This window comes from Hypanus sabinus, chromosome 1, assembly GCF_030144855.1.
Source record: "Hypanus sabinus isolate sHypSab1 chromosome 1, sHypSab1.hap1, whole genome shotgun sequence".
In the NCBI taxonomy this organism is placed as follows: Eukaryota; Metazoa; Chordata; class Chondrichthyes; order Myliobatiformes; family Dasyatidae; genus Hypanus; species Hypanus sabinus.
In genome coordinates this window covers 73,977,778-73,997,119 of record NC_082706.1, presented here as the reverse complement: position 1 = coordinate 73,997,119, position 19,342 = coordinate 73,977,778, and the positions used below count along the sequence as shown (strand labels likewise).

The window sequence follows — 19,342 nt, the reverse complement described above, 5'->3', positions numbered from 1 at the left end:
CTACAGATCCAGAAGAAATGACAACTGACAAAGCAGTACAAGGTAACTTTCAAAAAGGCAAAGGAAATGGTGACGTCAGACACTGTATTCACACATTATGATCTACATCGTCCAGTGAAATTTGCCTTAGACACCTCACCTTACAGTAAAGGTGCAGTAATGTCACATGCTATGAGTGATAAAAGCAAACATCCTTTGCATCACTTTCCTTTACCATTTCAGAGGAATTTTACAGCAGCAGCATGATTGCAGAAATGGGCTCTGTTTCTTGAAGAACACAATTACAAGGTTGAGTTCATGAGGACAACCAATCATGGAATTGCTGATAGATAACCCCATTTACTTTCTGAAAAAGAAATATCTGAAAAATTGACAAAAGATGACATTCCACGTGAAGGTATTCTCTCTCACGCAAATTGAAAGTCTCCCTATTATGGCAGAGATGATGCAAAGGGAAACCAAGAAGAGATCTCGCACTGTCTCAGGTCTGCGTGGCCACCCAAATTGGCTGGAATGTGCAGCAGGAATTTAGTTCCCAATTTTTACCAGCGCTGGGATGAACTTGCCCTTGACAGAGGTCTTATGTGGGGTTTGATAGTTGTTGTACTATCTAAGTGGTGTAGGAGCTTCATGCTGGTCATCTAGGTGTGGTCAAAATAAAAGCGTTTGTCTGGTGGCCAGGAATAGATCAGCAGATTGAGCAGTTTGCCATGCACTCTTCGTGATGCCAGTACTTTCAGAAGATGCCCAGAGCAGTGCCTCTCCATCCCTGGGAATGGCTTGCATTGCCCTGGCAGAGGATTCATGTGGATTTTGCTGGATCATTCATGGGCACAAATCAGCTACAAAGTGGCCAGAAGTATTCCCAATGGCCTTCACTACAGCCTAGCACACTGCCGATGTATTGGGAAGCCTCTTCTCAAGGACTGAAATTTCCAGTACACTTAGCCAGTGACAGTGAACACACTTGTTTCAAATCTGCAGATGCTGGAAATCCAAACAACACACACAAAATGCTGGAGGAGCTCAGCAGGCCAGGCAGCATTGATGGAAAAGAGTAAACAGTTGACTTTTTGGGCCAAGACCCTTCTTTGGGACTGGAAAGGAAGGGAAGAAGTTAGAGTAGGAGGTGGGAGGAAGAAGTTCAAGGTGGCAGCTGATATGTGAAACCAGGGGAGGGGGTGAAGTAAAGAGCTGGGAAGTTGATTGATGAAAGAGATAAAGGACTGGAGAAATGGGAATCTGATAGGAGAGGGTAGAAGACTATGGAAGAAAGGGAAGCATTAGAGGGAGCTGGAGTATCATAGGACGGAAGGCCTTGGAAGAAAGAAAGGGGGAGGAGTTCCGTCCTAAGATACTCCCCCTTCTCTAGCCTTGTATCCCTGTGGTGAACTACATATACCTGTCTGGACACACGCCCCGCCCCCCGGCTGACTGCTCCTGTGGCTCCTCCCACTGACCGTGGCTCCTCCCACAGGCCCCGGTATAAAGGCGATTGGGGACTCTGCCCCGGCCTCAGTCTCCAGGATGCAGTGTGATGGTCAATTGTTGCTTGTTCTTTCTTCCAGCCAATAAAAGCCAATATCTTGCCTCACGTCTCGGAGAGTTATTGATGGTGCATCAATCCCTTTTGCCAATCAACTTTCCAGCTCTTAGCTTCATCCCTCTCCCTCTTGTCTTCTCCTATCATTTTGGGTCTCCCCTCCCCCTCCCACATTCAAATCTCTTACTATCTTTTTTCCATTAGTTCTGACATAGGGTCTCGATCCAAAATGTCGACTGTACTTCTTCCTATAGATGCTGCCTATCTTGCTGCGTCCTACCTGCATTTTGTGTGTGTTGCTTGAATTTCTAGCATCTGCAGATTTCCTTGTGTTTAAGCTTTTGTGCACGCTTTTTTTGTATACAGCCATGTGAGTTTCTAATTTACAATAACACAAACTGGCAAACATAAGTAATGTGCTGTCCGGATAGTGAGATTTATTCACCCCTGTTGAACCTCGTAAATATTAATTTTCTTTTTTTCTCCTAAAGAATGGTAGATGATCTACACGGACTTATTAAGGAAGCTAAGCTGCAGAGCCCCTTTGTACTTGTGGGATCGGAACTTGGGGCACTCAATGCAAGATTTTATGCCCACATTCACAACTGGTAAGATAAAAATCTTGACACTTCAGATGGTGGAAATTAGAGTCTTGAAATGAAGCCAATTATATATTTATGAGTGTTGATTTAGCCAAAACAGAACTGAGAAATTATTTTAAAAGATTTGTGATAAACACTAGAACATGGTTAAAGAAATATTCCATCATTCTAATTAAATGCATTTTATAGTAAAACTGAAGCATCAAAGTTGAGCATTAAGAAGGCTGAAGATAGTATTAGATTGAAGAAGATTAGAGAGGTTTACAATGTTGTCAAGAAGGGTAATAAAACTGGCATGTGGGAGAACATTAAGAACCATCAATAGATGACTGTAAAGATGAAAAAATGAGAATATATTGGCATGAATTATAAAAAGATTTAAGAGCATCTGCAATATAGTAAAGAAAGTATTGAAATTAAATGTGTCTGTCACAGCGGATCTGAAGAAATAATTATGGGACGTAAAGAAAAGAAAACATTAAATAATCACTTTAGAAAACATAATTAAAATCAGTAACATTGGAAATGAACACTGCAAGTCACTTGATGTAATTATTATCATTAAAAAGGGAAGTAAATTAGAAATTAAGGGAACTAAAAGTTAATAGAATCCTCTGAAGTCAGTGTTCAAATATACTGCAGAAATGATTGATGCATTTGTAATAATCCTCTAAAATTTTGCGAACAGTCTAAGCAGATTAGAAGGTAATAAGGGCAAGACTGTTTTTCAAACGAAGAAGTGAAAGAAAATGGGGGAACAGCAGATGTGTTAATCTGGCTTGTCTGCAAAATGCTAAAATCCATCATGCAAGAGTATCTCAACAGAGTATTCAGAAACTGACAACATGATTAGGCAGAGGCAACATGTTTTTTTTTAAAGGGAAATAGATTCTTAATAAACTAATCGAGGCAGAAATTATACAAGGGAGCTAGTGAATTGAGTATACAGGTGAATCCTGCATTATGTCACTTTGTGAATGAAGCTTACCTTTTCAAAATTCACACATCACTGCCAAAACAATCTGGGATATGCTTTTAGGAAATTTAAGTGAAAATGAGTAGATTTTTTTTTATAGCTCATTTCTTGATGTACGCACGGTTGATGTGTCTTCCCATTGTGGAAGATCATGACAAGGATTATTCTGTGCAAATGGAAATGCATCCCAGTCCCCATAACACAGGGATTGCCTGTGAGGACTTTCAACAAGCATTTGACAAGAACCACAAGTTGATGGCTTTGGGATTAAATCTTGATGGAAGTGGAAGAATGGTTAGAAGATTGAAACAGAGCAGAAATGAATAAGTGAGACAAAAAAATCTTCATTTGCTGGAAATCCAAAATAACACACACAAAATGCTGGAGGAACCCAGCAGGCCAGGCAATATCTATGGAAAAGAGTAAGGAGTTGATGTTTTGGGCTGAGACCCTTCATCAGGACTGGGAAAAAAAGATGAGAAGTTAGAGCAAGAAGATGGGGGGAGGGGAGGACGCAAATCTGTGAATCTGTTGCAGTTATCTACTGAATCTGATGTTCCTGGTGTGGCGTCCTCTGTATCAATGCGACCACATTCAAGTTGGAGCAACACCTTTCTTCCATGGACTTCTATCCCCTTCGTCTAGCTCTTTATCTCTTTCAACTATCAGTTTCCCAGCTATTTTCTTTATCCCTCCCCTTCCCAGTTTCCCCTATCACCTACCACCTTGTACTTCTTCCTCCCCTACCCCCTACATTCTTGCTCTAACCTCATGTATCTTTCCACTCCTGATGAAATGACTCTGCCCAAAACATTGACTGTTTTCAGAGATGATTAAATGTTCATTAAAATTTAACCAAAATTCAAGATTGTGTAATGCCATTTCCAGTACACAAGTATATGTGAAGGTAATAATTGTTACTCCAGATCCGATGCAAAATAGAAAAAAGCAGTAAGATAAAGAACACAATAATAACAATAAAAAAACACAATAAATATAAATACTTTTGATAGCCTATATTGTATATTCATTAAATAACACTTGGCACAGACGCTAGGTCTGTACGTGAGGTGATTGACAGGAAATGATAAAGTAGTGGTGGAAGTATGGAGGGGTGGGTTAATGTTTGATTGAGGAACATAACTGTTTTTGGGTGTGGTGGTCCTGCCATGGATGTTATGTAGCCTGCTCCCTGAGATGGGAGTGGAACAAACAGTGCATGAGCAAGGTGTGTGGGATCCTTCATGATGTTACTAGCCCTTTCCTGGAACCTTTCTCAATACCTGTCCTTGATGGTAGGTAGCTGCTGGTGACGCATTACACAGTTGTGACCACCTGTTGTGGAGCCTTCCTGTCAGCCACAGTACAGTTTTCATACCATGCAGAAATGCAGCTTGTTAAGATGCACTCTACTGTAGAAGTTGTGTATATGCCGTAGATGTGCATAGTGCAGCTCTCTTCAGCTTCTTCAGAAAGTAGAGGTGTTGGTGAGCTTTATTGATTGCGCAGAATGTGTTCGGAGACCACGAGAGATTGAGTGTGATGTGCACACCCGGGTGCTTGCAGTTTCCACTATTGTGCTGCTGATGTAAAGACTTGCTTGCTTGCATTTCCATTAGGAGAACAAAGATTAAGTGATGATTGATAAGTGTGTTTCAAGTATTTCCAAGTTCATTTTTATTTGGTTTTATATACCCCTGCTTAATGTTCCGTGTGCAGTGGTATAAAGATTAATGTCAACACTAGAGTGCAATTCCAAAAAGAGCTAGTAAATGGATATCACAAATGCTATACTCACAAAAGTTGTCCAATATCTGCTAAATTGCTCCATATATTTTCAGTAATGTCTGTTTGGCAGGGTTATCTGAACTCTGTCTGCTGAAATACACCCTCAGTTGGTGAGCCTATCTCTGTCCCACAGGGAGGTGTCTGATCTTGTCCTCATCGATCCAATCCCTGAAGAGCTATTCATGGAAGACGTATGGTTGCAATACTGGTGAGTAAATGTACCCAGCTCTTCAGTTAATTTACATATGTGAAACTTGTATTTATTTCTGTAATGACTTTTTTTAAACATGGTTTAAAATTTAGATTACAGACATCGTAAAAAAGAGTGAACTTTTCCATTTCTCATTTACTCATTAGGACATGAACAAGCTATTATGAATTGACTTTCAACCATTGTCTACCCCATTTCTAGTATCAGATATTTATCACAAAATTAATCAAATTTGTTTAATGGTAGACTACATAATATAGAGAAGAATGAATTAAGGTAATGGAACCTTATGAAAAAATTTAAAACCAAACTAATTCCAGAGATGATAGGAGGTGGTTAAAGTAAATTGGAAAATCTTGTGCAAAAATTATAGTTCTTAATCAAGGAATAATTATTGAAAAATTAAAAGATATATTGGAAAAATTATCTATGCAGAACTAATTGAAATAGTAAATGAAGATTAAAATAATGTTATTATATTGTCAATGTCAGATCACTAGATGATTCCAAATAGATTAAGCCTACTCCAGCTTCACCGGGAGCAGATCTGGAACTCAGTCCGGTTCGGAAAGCTGTTGGCTTGCTTCTGTTGTTTTCATGATATGTCTTCTTTTTCCCTCTTTTTCTCTGTTTTTTGGTCTTTTAAAACATTTGGTTATTCAAGTTTCTTGCTTTGTACTTGCCTATAAGCAGACAAATTTCAAGGTGTTTAATTTATGCATTCTTAGATAATAAGTGTGCTTTGAAATCAAGAAAGGTGGATACTGAGAGACATTGGAAAAGATTAGTGTCATTGTTATGCTGAAAGCAGTAGGAAGAATGTCATTAGTGGCTGTTGACAATTTAGAGCTGCAATTGCAACCTATTTACTGAGAAAAAAAATCAGACAATAGATACTTTCAGATCTTTGGCTAATACCTCAGCCAATTAAATGTATTATCAGCCTTTGACATAACGTAATCTACATGAAAGCAAATGCCAAAGTGCTTTGGAGTTGGGGGCCTTGTAAAACTTAGAAAATAATTATTAATTACAAATATATTTATATTCTAATGGATAATTTAAAGTTATCGCAAACTGATTTTACAGAAGTAAATATTTTATTCTCCCCTTAGGAGAGAATATTCGTGAGGGATCATCTAATGAGGCCATTTGGGTTGAACACAGAAATAAGAAAGGGAATGGTCACCTTGAGAAGGCTGTATTGTAGACCCCCTAGTAGTTGATGGGAACTTGTGGAGGAGATGTGTTGAAAAATTGTACGTAGTTGTACTATTGGGAGATTTCAGTTTTCCCAGTATCGACTGGGCCACCAGGAGTGCTGAAGGCCTGGATGGGGCAGAATTTGTGCAGTGCGGCTAAGACAGTTTCCTCATGGAACATATATACAGGAACCAACTCGAGAAGGAGCAATATTGGACCCCTTCTTAGGGAATCACATGGGCCAAGTAGCTGAAGTGGCAGTTGGGGAGCATTTGAGGACCAGTAATCTCATTTTTATTATTCTTAAAATTGTTATTGAGAGAAACAGAATAGGTCCACGGGTTAAAGTCTTGAACTGGTGCCGGGCAAACTTTGAGGGCATTAGGCAGGATCTAGTTGGGGTGGACTGGGTGACTATTTTTAGGCAAAGGCATAGTTGGCTTTTAAAAGGGTTGTATCAAGAGTCTAGGGGCAAAATGTTGCTGTTACAGTGAAGGGTAAACACACTGAGTTCAGGAAATCCTGGCTAATGAAAAATATTGGGATTCTGGTGAGGAATAAGAAGGAAGAGTACATCACATTTAGGCAGCCAGGCATAAATTAATCCCTTGATGAATATAAAAAGTTTCAGATTAGGTTTAAGATGAAAATCAGGAGGACAAAATGACATGCGGTGGACTTGGCACTTGGAGTATTGCGTACATTTTTGTTTACCCTGTTATAGGATAGTTAAGATGAAGTGGATGCAGAAGAGATATACGAGGATGCCATGCAGGAGAATGAGAGGTGACCTTGCTGAAGTTTATGAAATCATGAGGGGAATTGATAAGGTGGGCGGTCATCATTTTTCACCCAGTATTGGGGAGTCCAAAACTAGAGGGCACAGATATAAGAAGGGAGAGATTTAAAACCAACGTCTTGTTTGGTTGAGATGTAACTTGTTTACACAGAAGGTGGTGAGTACCTGGAATAAGTTGCCAGAAGAAGTGATCGAGGTGGGTACAACTACAACAATAAAGAGGCATTTGGGTAGCCATTGCTTTTGTACTGTCTTCCTCTATGACTCCTAAATTCCATAGTGATCACCAGGATCTTGTGTCCTGTTCCAGATCAGATCTTGTGCAAGATTCAAGAATCAATGTCCTTGGGCTGATGCTGGCTCATTTCCTATGAGGAGTTCAACAACTCCACAATGTCAAGGCAGCATAGTGGTTAGGAATTCAATCCCAGTGTTATCTGTAAGGGGTCTGTACGTTCTCCCGCCGAATGCATGGGTTTTTCTTGGACACTCCGGTTTCCTTCCATAGTCCAAAGGTGTACTGGGTAAGTAAAGCGCTCATTGTAAATTGTCCAGTGAGCAGGTTAGGATTGAGCAGGTTTGTTGGGGGTTGCTGGGGCGACGTGGCTCAAAGGGTTGGAATGGTTGCCTCTGAGCTGCATTGATAAATCAATATAATAAATAAAAATAAAACTTAATTGCAATTTTGGAACTTAATTCAGTTCAAATGGTTGATTAACAGAGTTCTGAACTAGCCCCATTAATTGAACACCTGCATGAACCATAATTAGCGGCACATGTTTCAAGGGTAGAGAACTGACAAAACACATTCATTCCATTTGCTTTTTCCAGCCACTTGCTTCTCTGTCAAAGATAAATAGGAGTTGATTCAAACAGGTCAGTAGTGAATCTGGCTTGATTGAAATCCAAATGATAGTAATCAATAATAAATATAGTACGCATCTAAAGTGCGAGACAGCGTGCTATCCAAACAAATGTAGAAAGTAAGGATGTGCTGGAGGTCATCAGCTGATCGATGAGGGCTGACCGCATCATCTGCTAATCACAGATGAACTTGGAGCAGTGCAGAGCAATTGTACCATGAGATGACTAATATTTCAGTGCTGAAATGTTAATATGCTGACAGAAATAACATGGTGTGACATATTATTAGCAAGATCTTTTATTGTAATAATTGTGATATTTTAAAAGCTGTATCTTCGTTTCAGCCTCTTTGTGTTGTACTTGTTCAGTGAACCAAACAGATCCATCTATCCCATTTAAATAATTGGAGGAAATAATTATGTTTGCACAGTCTCATTGCAAAAATTGAGCATGATTTTATGTATGTGCCTTTGTCATTACTGTTACCCAGAAATGAATAGTACAAATCTCCATCATCATTTATTTAACTCAAGCATGAAGTATTCACACAGGAACATTTTGCTTGACAAATGAATTTCTGTTAAAAATGGCAAAGTCTGGGTGCAAAACTGGAACGATTTCCAGATTTTGGACAAATAAATCTTACAACAATACAGGCTGAATGGTTACTCTGTCTTGACCCAGTTTTTTTTTTAAATAACCTAGAGAGTCATAGAACATACAGCACAGAACCAGGCCTGTTGGCCTGTCTAGTCTGTGCTGAACCATTAATTTGCCTAAACCCATTGAACTGAACCCAGACCATAGCCTTCCATACTCCTATCTATTTACCTATCCAAATTTCTCTTAAAAGTTGAAATCAAACCACATCCACTACTTGAGCTAGCAGCTCGTTCCATACTCTTACTTCCCTCTGAATGCAGAATTTCCCCCGATGTTTCCTAAAACATTTCCCCTTTCAACCTTAATCCATGACCTCTTGTTGTTGTCTCACCCAACTTCAGTGGAAAAAGCTTGGTTGCACTTACCCTATCTACTTCAACACAACATCCCAATTCCTGTACTCAGTACTTTGATTTGTAAAGGGCAGTGTGTCATAACCATATAACGATTACAGCACGGAAACAGGCCATCTCGGCCCTTCTAGTCTGTGCCGAACGCTTACTCTCACTTAGTCCCACCTACCTGCACTCAGCCCATAACCTTCCATTCCTTTCTTGTCCATATACCTATCCAATTTTTTTTAAATGACAATACCAAACCTGCCTCTACCAACTTCTACTGGAAGCTTGTTCCACACAGCTACCACTCTCTGAGTAAAGGAGTTCCCCCTCGTGTTACCCCTAAACTTATGCCCCTTAACTCTCAACTCATGTCCTCTTGTTTGAATCTTCCCTACTCTCAATGGAAAAAGCCTATCCACGTCAGCTCTATCTATCCCCCTCATAATTTTAAATAACCTCTATCAATTCCCCCCTCAACCTTCTATAGGCCTATAATTGCTAGGTTTACTCTTAGAACACTTTTTAAACAATGGAACCACATAAGCAATACACCAATCCTCCAGCACCATCCCCGTCTCTAATGAGTTTTTCATTATGACCGTATCTACCAGTGACACCACTTTCAAAGAATTATCAATCTGTATTCCCTGCTCACTGTGTAAAACCTTACTCTGTTTGTCTTACTGAAGTGCAATGCCTCACACTTGTCTGCATTAAATTCCATCTTCCATTTTTCAGCCCATTTTCCCAGTTGCTCCAGATCCCACTGTAAGTTTTGATAGTCTTCCTCACTGTCCACTACACCCCTAATCTTAATGTCATTTGCAAATTTGCTGATCCACCGTATTATCATCCAGATCATTGATATAGATGACAGACTACAACAGACCCAGCACCTATCCCTATGGTACATCACCAGTCAGAGAGGTAACCAACCTTTCTGTGGCTTCTCCTGTGAAGCCAAAGTCTAATCCAATTTATTACCTCATATTGAACACTAAGTGACTGAACCTTCTTGACCAACCTTCCATGCGAGTCCTTGTCAAATGCCTTGCTAAAGTCCATGTAGACGTTACCTTCCTCAAAAATCTCTATAAGATTGATTAAGCACCACTTACCATGCAGAAAGTTATGTTGACAGTCCCTAATCAGTCCCTACCTATACAAATACATGTACAGTCCCTTTGAATACCTTTCAATAACTTTCCCATGACAATGACGGGATCACCAGCCTATAGTTTTCTGATTTATTCTTATAACCTTCCTTAAACAACTGAACTACACTAGTCCTTTAGCATCTCACCTGTGCTAAAGATGTTTAAAACATCTATGTTTGAGTCCCTACAGTTTCTGCTCTATCCTCCCACAGAGTCAGAGGAAACACTTTGTCAGGCCCTGGGGATTTATCCACCCTAATTTGCCTCAAGATGGCAAGCATCACCTCCTCTGTAATCTGTATAGGGTCAATGATGTCCCTGCTGCATTACCTCACATATATAGACTCTGTATCCATCTTCCAAGTAAATACAGATGCAAAAGAATGTATTTAAGATCTCCCGCATCTCTTCCGGCTCCATGCATAGATTAGCACTCTGATCTTCCAGACGACCAATTTTGCCCCTTGCTATCCTTTTGCTCTTAATATGCATATCTGTAGAACCTCTTGGGGTTCTTGTTTGCTCAAGCAACCTCATGTCTTTTAGCCCTCCTGATTTCCTTCTTAAAGGTTCTCTTAGAAACATAGCAAATAGCCCTTCGAGCCTGCACCACCATTCAGTATGATCATGGCTGATCATCCAACTCAGAACCCTGTACCTGCCTTCTCTCCGTACCCCCTGATCCCTTTAGCCACAAGGGCCATATCTAACTTCCTCTTAAATATAGCTAATGAACCGGCCTCAACTGTTTCCTGTGGCAGAGAATTCCACAGATTCACCACTCTCTGTGTGAAGAAGTTTTTCCTCATCTTGGTCCTAAAAGGCTTCCCCTTTATCCTTAAACTGTGACCCCTCATTCTGGACTTCCCCAATATCGGAAACAAGTTTCCTGCATCTAGCCTGTCCAATCCCTTTAGAATTTTATACGTTTCAATAAGATCCCCCCTCAATCTTCTAAATTCCAGTGAGTATAAGCCTAGTGGATCCAGTCGTTCTTCATATGAAAGTCCTGCCATCCCAGGAATCAATCTGGTGAACCTTCTTTGTACTCCCTCTATGGCAAGAATGTCTTTCCTCAGATTAGGGGACCAAAACTGCACACAATATTCTAGGTCTCTCCAAGGCCTTGTACAACTGCAGTAGAACCTCCCTGCTCCTGTACTCAAATCCTTTTGCTATGAATGCCAACATACCATTTGCCTTTTTCACCGCCTGCTGTACCTGCATGCCCACCTTCAATGACTGGTGTACAATGACACCCAGGTCTCGTTGCACCTCCCCTTTTCCTAATCGGCCACCGTTCAGATAATAATCTATTTTCCTGTTCTTGCAACCAAAGTGGATAATCTCACAGTTATCCACATTAAATTGCATCTACCATGAATTTGTCCACTCACCTAACCTATCCAAGTCACCTGCATCCTCTTAGCATCCTCCTCACAGCTAACACCGCCGCCCAGCTTCGTGTCATCCACAAACTTGGAGATGCTGCATTTAATTCCCTCGTCTAAATCATTAATATATATTGTAAACAACTGGGGTCCCAGCACTGAGCCTTGCAGTACCCCACCAGTCACTGCCTGCCATTCTGAAAAGGTCCCGTTTACTCCCACTCTTTGCTTCCTGTTTGCCAAACAATTCTCTATCCACATCAATACCATAACCCCAATACCGTGTGCTTCAAGTTTGCACACTAATCTACTGTATGGGACCTTGTCAAAAGCCTTTTGAAAATCTAAATATACCACATCCCCTGGCTCTCCCCTATCCACTCTACTAGTTACATCTTCAAAAAATTCTGTAAGATTCGTCAGACATGATTTTCCTTTCACAAATCCATGCTGACTTTGTCTGATGATTTCACCCCTTTCCAAATGTGCTGTTATCACATCTTTGATAACCGACTCTAGCATTTTCCCCACCACCGATATCAGACTAATGGGTCTATAATTCCCCGGTTTCTCTCTCCCTCCTTTTTAAAAAAAAGGATTTCTTATATTTCTTATTTTCTTATATTCTTCAATGCTTCATCTGCCATGACATTTTCCCTGAATAGTAATGTCAGTCTGCCCCCTTTAAACCCTCCTGCTCTATGCCATCAAAAACAACGGAACCCTGGAATACTGAGCTGCCAGTCCTGCCCCTCCTGTAACTGAGTCTCACTGATGACTGCAATGTCATAATTCTGCATGCTGATTAATTCCCTGAATTCATCTGCCTTTTCTATGATACTCCTTGCATTGAAATATATGCATCATAGAACTTTAGTCCCGCCATGATTGACCTGACATCTTATGTAGGCTTAACAATATCTTTCTCCACAATCACTGCACTATCTGTTCTGGCTGTCTGGTTCCCAACCTCCTGAAACTGTAGTTTAAACTACCCCCTCCCCCCCACTGTAGCAAACCTTTCTGCTAAGATACTAAACCCTCTCCAGTTCAGGTGCAAACATCGTTTCTGTACAGACCCCATCTTCCCTGGAAGAGAGCCCAATGATCCAAATAGCTGATTCTGCATTCCATTCTGCACCATCTCCTTAGCTACGTGATAAACAATCTTCCTATTTTTGGCATCACTAGAACTTGGCATCGGTAGCAATCTTGCGTTCACAACCCTAGAGGTCCTGTCTTTTAACTTAGCACCTAATTCCCTGAACTCATTTTACAGAACCTCATCACTCTTCCTACCAATGTCATTGGTACCTACATGGACCATAACCTCTGGCTGTTAACCCTCCTACTTAAGAATGCTGTGGACTAAATTCAAGATTTCCCTGACCCTGGCATCCAGGAAGCAATATACCATCCAGGAATCTTGTTCTTGTCCACAGAACCTCCTTTTTGTTCCCCTAACCAACAAACCCCTGTCATTACTGCTTGCCTCTTCACTCCCTTCCTTCCCTTTTGAGCCACAGAGCCAGAGACTGACTGCTGTGGCTTTCCTCAGCTACGTCATCCCCTGCAACAGTATCAAAAGTTACCCCTGACATCTCTGTACCTACTTCCAAGCACCTTAAAACTATGTCCTGTCGTGCTAGCCATTTCAGCCCCGGGGAAAAGCCTATGACTATCCACATGATCAATGTCTCTCATTATCTTATACACCTCTATCAGGTCACCTCTCATCCTCCATCGCTCCAAGGAAAAAAGGCTGAGTTCACTCAACTTATTCTCATAAGGCATGCCACCCAATCCAGGCAACATCCTTGTAAATCTTCTCTGCATCCTTTCTATGGTTTCCACATCTTATCTGTAGTGAGGCGACCAGAATTGAGTACAGTACTCCAAATAGGGTCTGACCAGTGTCCTATATGTACAATGTACTGTGTATGTTAACCAAAATGGCTTCTTTGTTTTTTTATGAGTAGGAATGCTTCTTTGTATAGTAAGTGCTTTCTCGCGCAGTTGTTTAGCTTTAGACTTGCTGATATCGGGGTTATATTCATTTGTTAACCAATGGGGAATGTTATTTTGTCTTGTGAGGCTGGGAGCTTGGGGGTTTTCACGGTCTTTTCGGGGGAGTCGGGAAGAAGACGCCAAGGAAGGCAAACATGCGCTGCACTCCCCTGAAAAGACTGCGAAACCCCCCAAGCAGGTTGAACTGCATCTGCCACTGCTCAGACCAGTTTTGCAATGTCCTGTTGTAACCTCTGACAGCCCTCCACAACACCCCCAAACTGAGTGTCATCAGCAAATTTACTAACCCATGCCTTCTCTTCCTCATCTAGGTCATTTATAAAAATCACAGGAGTAGGGGTCCCAGAACAGATCCCTGGGGCACACCACTGGTCATCAGCCTCCATGCAAAATATGACCCGTCTACAACCACTCTTTGCCTTCTGTGGGCGAGCCAGTTTCATGATGTTGGGTTTTGCTTTGTAGGAAATAATGGCCTGTAAGCCCTGCCAGAGTTGACGTACTTCCCATTCCGCCTCCAATCTCATTCAGTGTTGTTTCTTTGCTCTTGAAATAGTCCTCTATAGTTGTACCTGGTTTTCTTGCTTTGTACTGGGTCGCCAGACTTGAATGTCATAGATCTAGCCCTCTCAGCAAACTACGAACCTCCTGGTTCATCCACGGCTTTTGACTTGATTACAGTAAATTCTCTTTAGCACATACTCATGCACACAGGTTTAAATGAAGTCAGTGATTTCTGTGGTGTACTCATTCTGACTGCAAGATGAATCCCTGAATACAGTTCAGTCTACTGATTCAAAGCAGTCCTGTAAGTTTCCTGCACCTCCCTTGTCCATACCTTCTTGTTCCTCACGACTGGGGCTGCAGTCTTCAGTCTCTGCCTATAGTCAGGGAGTAGAAGCAGAGCCATGTGATCAGACTTCCTGAAGTGTCGGCGTGAGATGGGACAATAAGCGCTTTTGATGGTGATATAACAGTGGTCCAATATGTTGGTTCCTCTGGTTCTGCAATTGATTTGTTGCTAATAATTACTTAGAGACTTTTTCAAGCTGGTCTGGACAGACCAACAGAAATGTGCACCCCTCAGTGGTCATCCCCGTTATTTACTGAAAACATTCAAATAAATCGATCAAAACATAGTTTCCTTTAACGATCACTGATGGCACTCCTAGATTAACCTGTATTTTTCTAATTTTTGGTTATGCTGTCACTGTAGCAACTGTCTCTCTCTGTTGTCTGTTTTCAAGCAACGCCTACACTTTGTTACTTGAAACTGCTGCATCCTTCCGATCCTCCGGTACCACGGCTGTAGACAAAGAACATTGAAAAATGATAGGGTTTGCAGTGTTCATTTACAAGCCTTCTTTCTTTTGAAGCCTTTCAAATGTTTCATTAACCAAAAATATTAGAGGATATTTTAGAGCCTTACGAGCCTGATTGAATTTTTTGAGGATGTGACTAAACACACTGATGAAGGTAGAGCCGTAGATGTAGTGTATATGGATTTCAGCAAGGTATTTGGTAAGGTACCCCATGCAAGGCTTATTGAGAAAGTAAGGAGGCATGGGATCCAAGGGGACATTGCTTTGTGGATCCAAAACTGGCTTGCCTATAGAAGGTAAACATTGAAACATAGAAAATAGGTGCAGGAGTAGGCCATTCGGCCCTTCGAGCCTGCACAGCCATTGTATGATCATGGCTGATCATCCAACTCAGAACCCTGTACCTGCTTTCTCTCCATACCCCCGATCCCTTTAGCATCAAGGGCCATATCTAACTCCCTCTAAAATATAGCCAATGAACCAGCCTCAACTGTTTCCTGTGGCAGAGAATTCCACAGATTCACCACTCTCTGTGAAGAAGTTTTTCCTCATCTTGGTCCTAAAAGGCTTCCCTTTTATCCTTAAACTGTGACCCCCCCCCGTTCTGGACTCCCCAATATCGGAAACAATCTTCCTGCATCAATCCCTTTAGAATTTTATACGTTTCAATAAGATCCCCCCCTCAATCTTCTAAATTCCAGTGAGTATAAGCCTAGTCGATCCAGTCTTTCTTCATATGAAAGTCCTGCCATCCCAGGAATCAATCTGGTGAACCTTCTTTGTACTCCCTCTATGGCAAGAATGTCTTTCCTCAGATTAGGGGACCAAAACTGCACACAATATTCTAGGTGCGGTCTCACCAAGGCCTTGTACAACTGCAGTAGAACCTCCCTGCTCCTGTACTCAAATCCTTTTGCTATGAATGCCAACATACCATTTGCCTTTTTCACCACCTGCTGTACCTGCATGCCCACCTTCAATGACTGGTGTACAATGACACCCAGGTCTCGTTGCACCTCCCCTTTTCCTAATCGGCCAAATCGGCAAAGAGTGGTTGTAGACAGGTCATATTCTGCATGGAGGTCGGTCACCAGTGGAGTGCCTCAGGGATCTGTTCTGGGACCCTTACTCTTTGTGATTTTTATAAATGACTTGGATGAGGAAGTGGGGGGATGAATAAGTAAGTTTGTTGATGACACAAATGTTGGAGGTGTTGTGGATAGTGTGGAGGGCTGTCAGAGGTTACAGCGGGACATTGATAGGATGCAAAAGTGGGCTGAGAAGTGGCAGATGGAGTTCAACCCAGATAAGTGTGAAGTGGTTCATTTTGGTTGGTCAAATATGATGGCAGAATATAGTATTAATGGTAAGACTGTTGGCAGTGTGGAGGATCAGAGGGATCTTGGGGGTCTGAGTCCATAGGATGCTCAAAGCAGCTGCACAAGTTGACTCTGTGGTTAAGAAGGCGTATGGTATATTGGCCTTCATCAATCGTGGAATTGAATTTAGGGACCAAGAGGTAATGTTGCAGCTATATAGGACCCTGGTCAGACCCCACTTGGAGTACTGTGCTCAATTCTGGTTGCCTCACTACAGGAAAGATGTGGAAGCCATAGAAAGGGTGCAGAGGAGATCTACAAGGATGTGGCCTGGATTGGGGAGCATGCCTTATGAGAATAGGTTGAGTGAACTCAGCCTTTTTTCCTTGGAGCGGCGGAGGATGAGCAATGATCTGATTGAGGTGTATAAGATGATGAGAGGCATTGATCATGTGGGTAGTCAGAGGTTTTTCCCCGGGGCTGAAATGGTTGCCAGAAGAGGACACAGTTTTAAGGTGCAGGGGAGTAGGTACAGAGGAGCTGTCGGAGTAAGATTTTTACTCAGAGTGGTGAGTGCGTGGAAATGGCTGCTGACAACGGTGGTGGAGTCGGATACGATAGGGTCTTTTAAGAGGCTTTTGGATAGGTACATGAAGCTTAGAAAAATAGAGGGCTATGGGCAAGCCTAGTAATTTCTAAGGTAGGGACTTCTGCAGCTCAACTTTGTGGGCTGAACTTTGTGTTGTAGGTTTTCTATGTTTCTAAAAAAACTCTTCCACATGGTATTTGGACAAAATTAACAATAATCTCTTTAAATGGCAGAATAGACTTCAAGTATTAGGTGTCCTATTTTTGTTGCTATGCTCACTCACAAATCTAGGTGTGCAACCTCATTAACACAAGAGATTCCAGAGAATCTGGAAATCCAGAGCAACACACACAGAATGTTGGAAGAACTCAGCAGGTCAGGCAGCATCTATGGAGAGGAATAAAGTGACACTGTTTCATGATGAGACCATTCATCTGAACCTCCCATTTGTTGCCATTAGGGCTCTACTTTTCTCTGTTTAAGATGTTTTTTTCAGCATGTCACAGCAGTATACAGTACTACACCAAAGCCTAAGGTACATAAATATAGTACATTTAGGTACATTTGACAGTGTCCCTCATGAGAGACTCATCCAGAAAGCCATGAGGCATGGGATAAGTGGAACCTTGGCTGTTTGGGTAAAAAATTGGCTTAAAGGAAGAAAGCAGAAGGTCATTGTGGAAGGAAAGTATTCTGCCTGGAGGTCGGTGACTAGTGGAGTGCCACAGGGATCTGTCCTGGGACCCCTGCTATTTGTGATTTTTATAAATGACCTGGATGTAGAGGCGGAAGGATGGGTGAGTAAGTTTGCGGATGACACGAAGATTGGAGGTGTTGTGGATGGAGCTGTAGGTTGTCGAAGGTTACAAGAGGATATAGACAGGCTGCAGAGTTGGGCAGAAAAATGGTGGATGGAGTTCGATCTGGACAAGTGTGAGGTGGTGCATTTTGGAAGGACAAACCAGAAGACTGAGTACAGGATTAATGGTCAGTTACTTAAGACTGTGGATGAACAAAGGGACCTTGGGGTTCAAATCCATACATCCCTCAAGGTCACTGCACAGGTTGATAGGGTAGTTAAGAAGGCCTATGAGATGCTAGGCTTCATTAACAGGGGCATTGAGTTCAAGAGTAGAGAGGTCATGTTGCAACTCTACAAATCTCTGGTGAGACCGCACTTAGAGTATTGTGTTCAATTCTGGTCACCTGATTATAGGAAGGATGTGGAAGCTATGGAGAGGGTGCAGAGGAGATTTACCAGGATGTTGCCTGGTTTGGAGAACAAGTCATATGAAGCAAGGTTAGCAGAGCTGGGACTTTTCTCTTTGGAGCGTAGAAGAATGAGAGGGGACTTGATAGAGGTCTACAAGATTATGAGAGGCGTAGATAGGGTGGATAGTCAGTACCCTGTTTCCCAGGGCACCAGTAGCAAACACCAGAGGGCATATGTACAACATTAAAGGAGGGAAGTTTAGGGGAGACATCAGGGCTAAGTTTGTTTTACACAGAGGGTTGTGAGTGCCTGGAATGGCTTGCCAGGGATGGTGGTGGAGGCTAAAATATTAGGGGTATTTAAGAACCTCTTGGACAGGTACATGGATGAAAGAAAAATGGAGGGTTATGGGGTAGTGTGGGTTTAGTATTTTTTTAAGGATTATATGGGTCGGCACAACATGGAGGGCTGAAGGGCCTGTACTGTGCTGTAGTGTTCTATGGTTCTATAGCTCAGGTGCTTAAGACTTTTGCACAGTATAGCATCTACTAAATATTTACCATATTAACAAAACTCAAGACTCAAAGAAATTGGTTTTTCGGGGCAAGTAAAGAGGGGATGGAGATGGAATCTTGAATTGTGGTATCCAAGTTTGGAGTACAAATAAGTCATTATTGAACCTGTCAATTGTCAAACTCATACATAACAATATTTAATTTTTTTTTGTCTCTCTAATAAAATCAGAAAGCGATAGAAACACTCAGCAGGTCAGGAAACATATGGAAAGATGGAAAGGGAAATCTGTAGAGTTAATATTTCAATACGTGACCCTTAATCAGATGTGAAAATGCGAGAAAGCTGGTTGCTTTTAAGATGCGGAGTAAAGGAGGGAGGAGAGACCAAAGAAAGGGTCTGTGATAAGTTGGTGTCCAAGGTGACCTGCTGGTTTCAGTGCTACTTAGTGAGAGAGATGTAAGAAAAATAGAGCCATCTGCAGCTGTGAGGTCCAGAACACTTCCATTGCTGGTAATCGGAACACAAACAGGATGCTGGGAATACCAGAACACTTCCATTGCTGGTAATCGGAACACAAACAGGATGCTGGGAATACCAGAACACTTCCATTGCTGGTAATCGGAACACAAACAGAATGCTGGAAATATTGGGTAGTTTTGAAAATTCTGAGTTAATACTACAGGTTTATGATTTTGCAGCAACTCTGTCACAGACAGTCCCAAACCCAGCTGTGAAAGAAGGATTGGGCATGGGTCTAGCAACCCCATCCTGTTAAAAACCCAGAGCTGCAGAAATACCAACTGAAGCTGCAGATCTG

The 19,342-nt window shown here is 41.7% G+C and overlaps 1 protein-coding gene across 1 annotated transcript in view; it reads left to right on the top strand.

Annotated features, from left to right (window-relative positions):
• Nucleotides 1-19,342, top strand: part of si:dkey-122a22.2 (uncharacterized) — a 180,855-nt gene that overhangs the window by 55,546 nt on the left and 105,967 nt on the right. Inside the window, exons 6-7 of the mRNA XM_059971016.1 lie at nucleotides 2,035-2,151; nucleotides 5,043-5,117. Of these exons, the coding sequence (XP_059826999.1) occupies nucleotides 2,035-2,151; nucleotides 5,043-5,117 (192 nt within the window). The remainder of the gene's footprint in view (nucleotides 1-2,034; nucleotides 2,152-5,042; nucleotides 5,118-19,342) is intronic.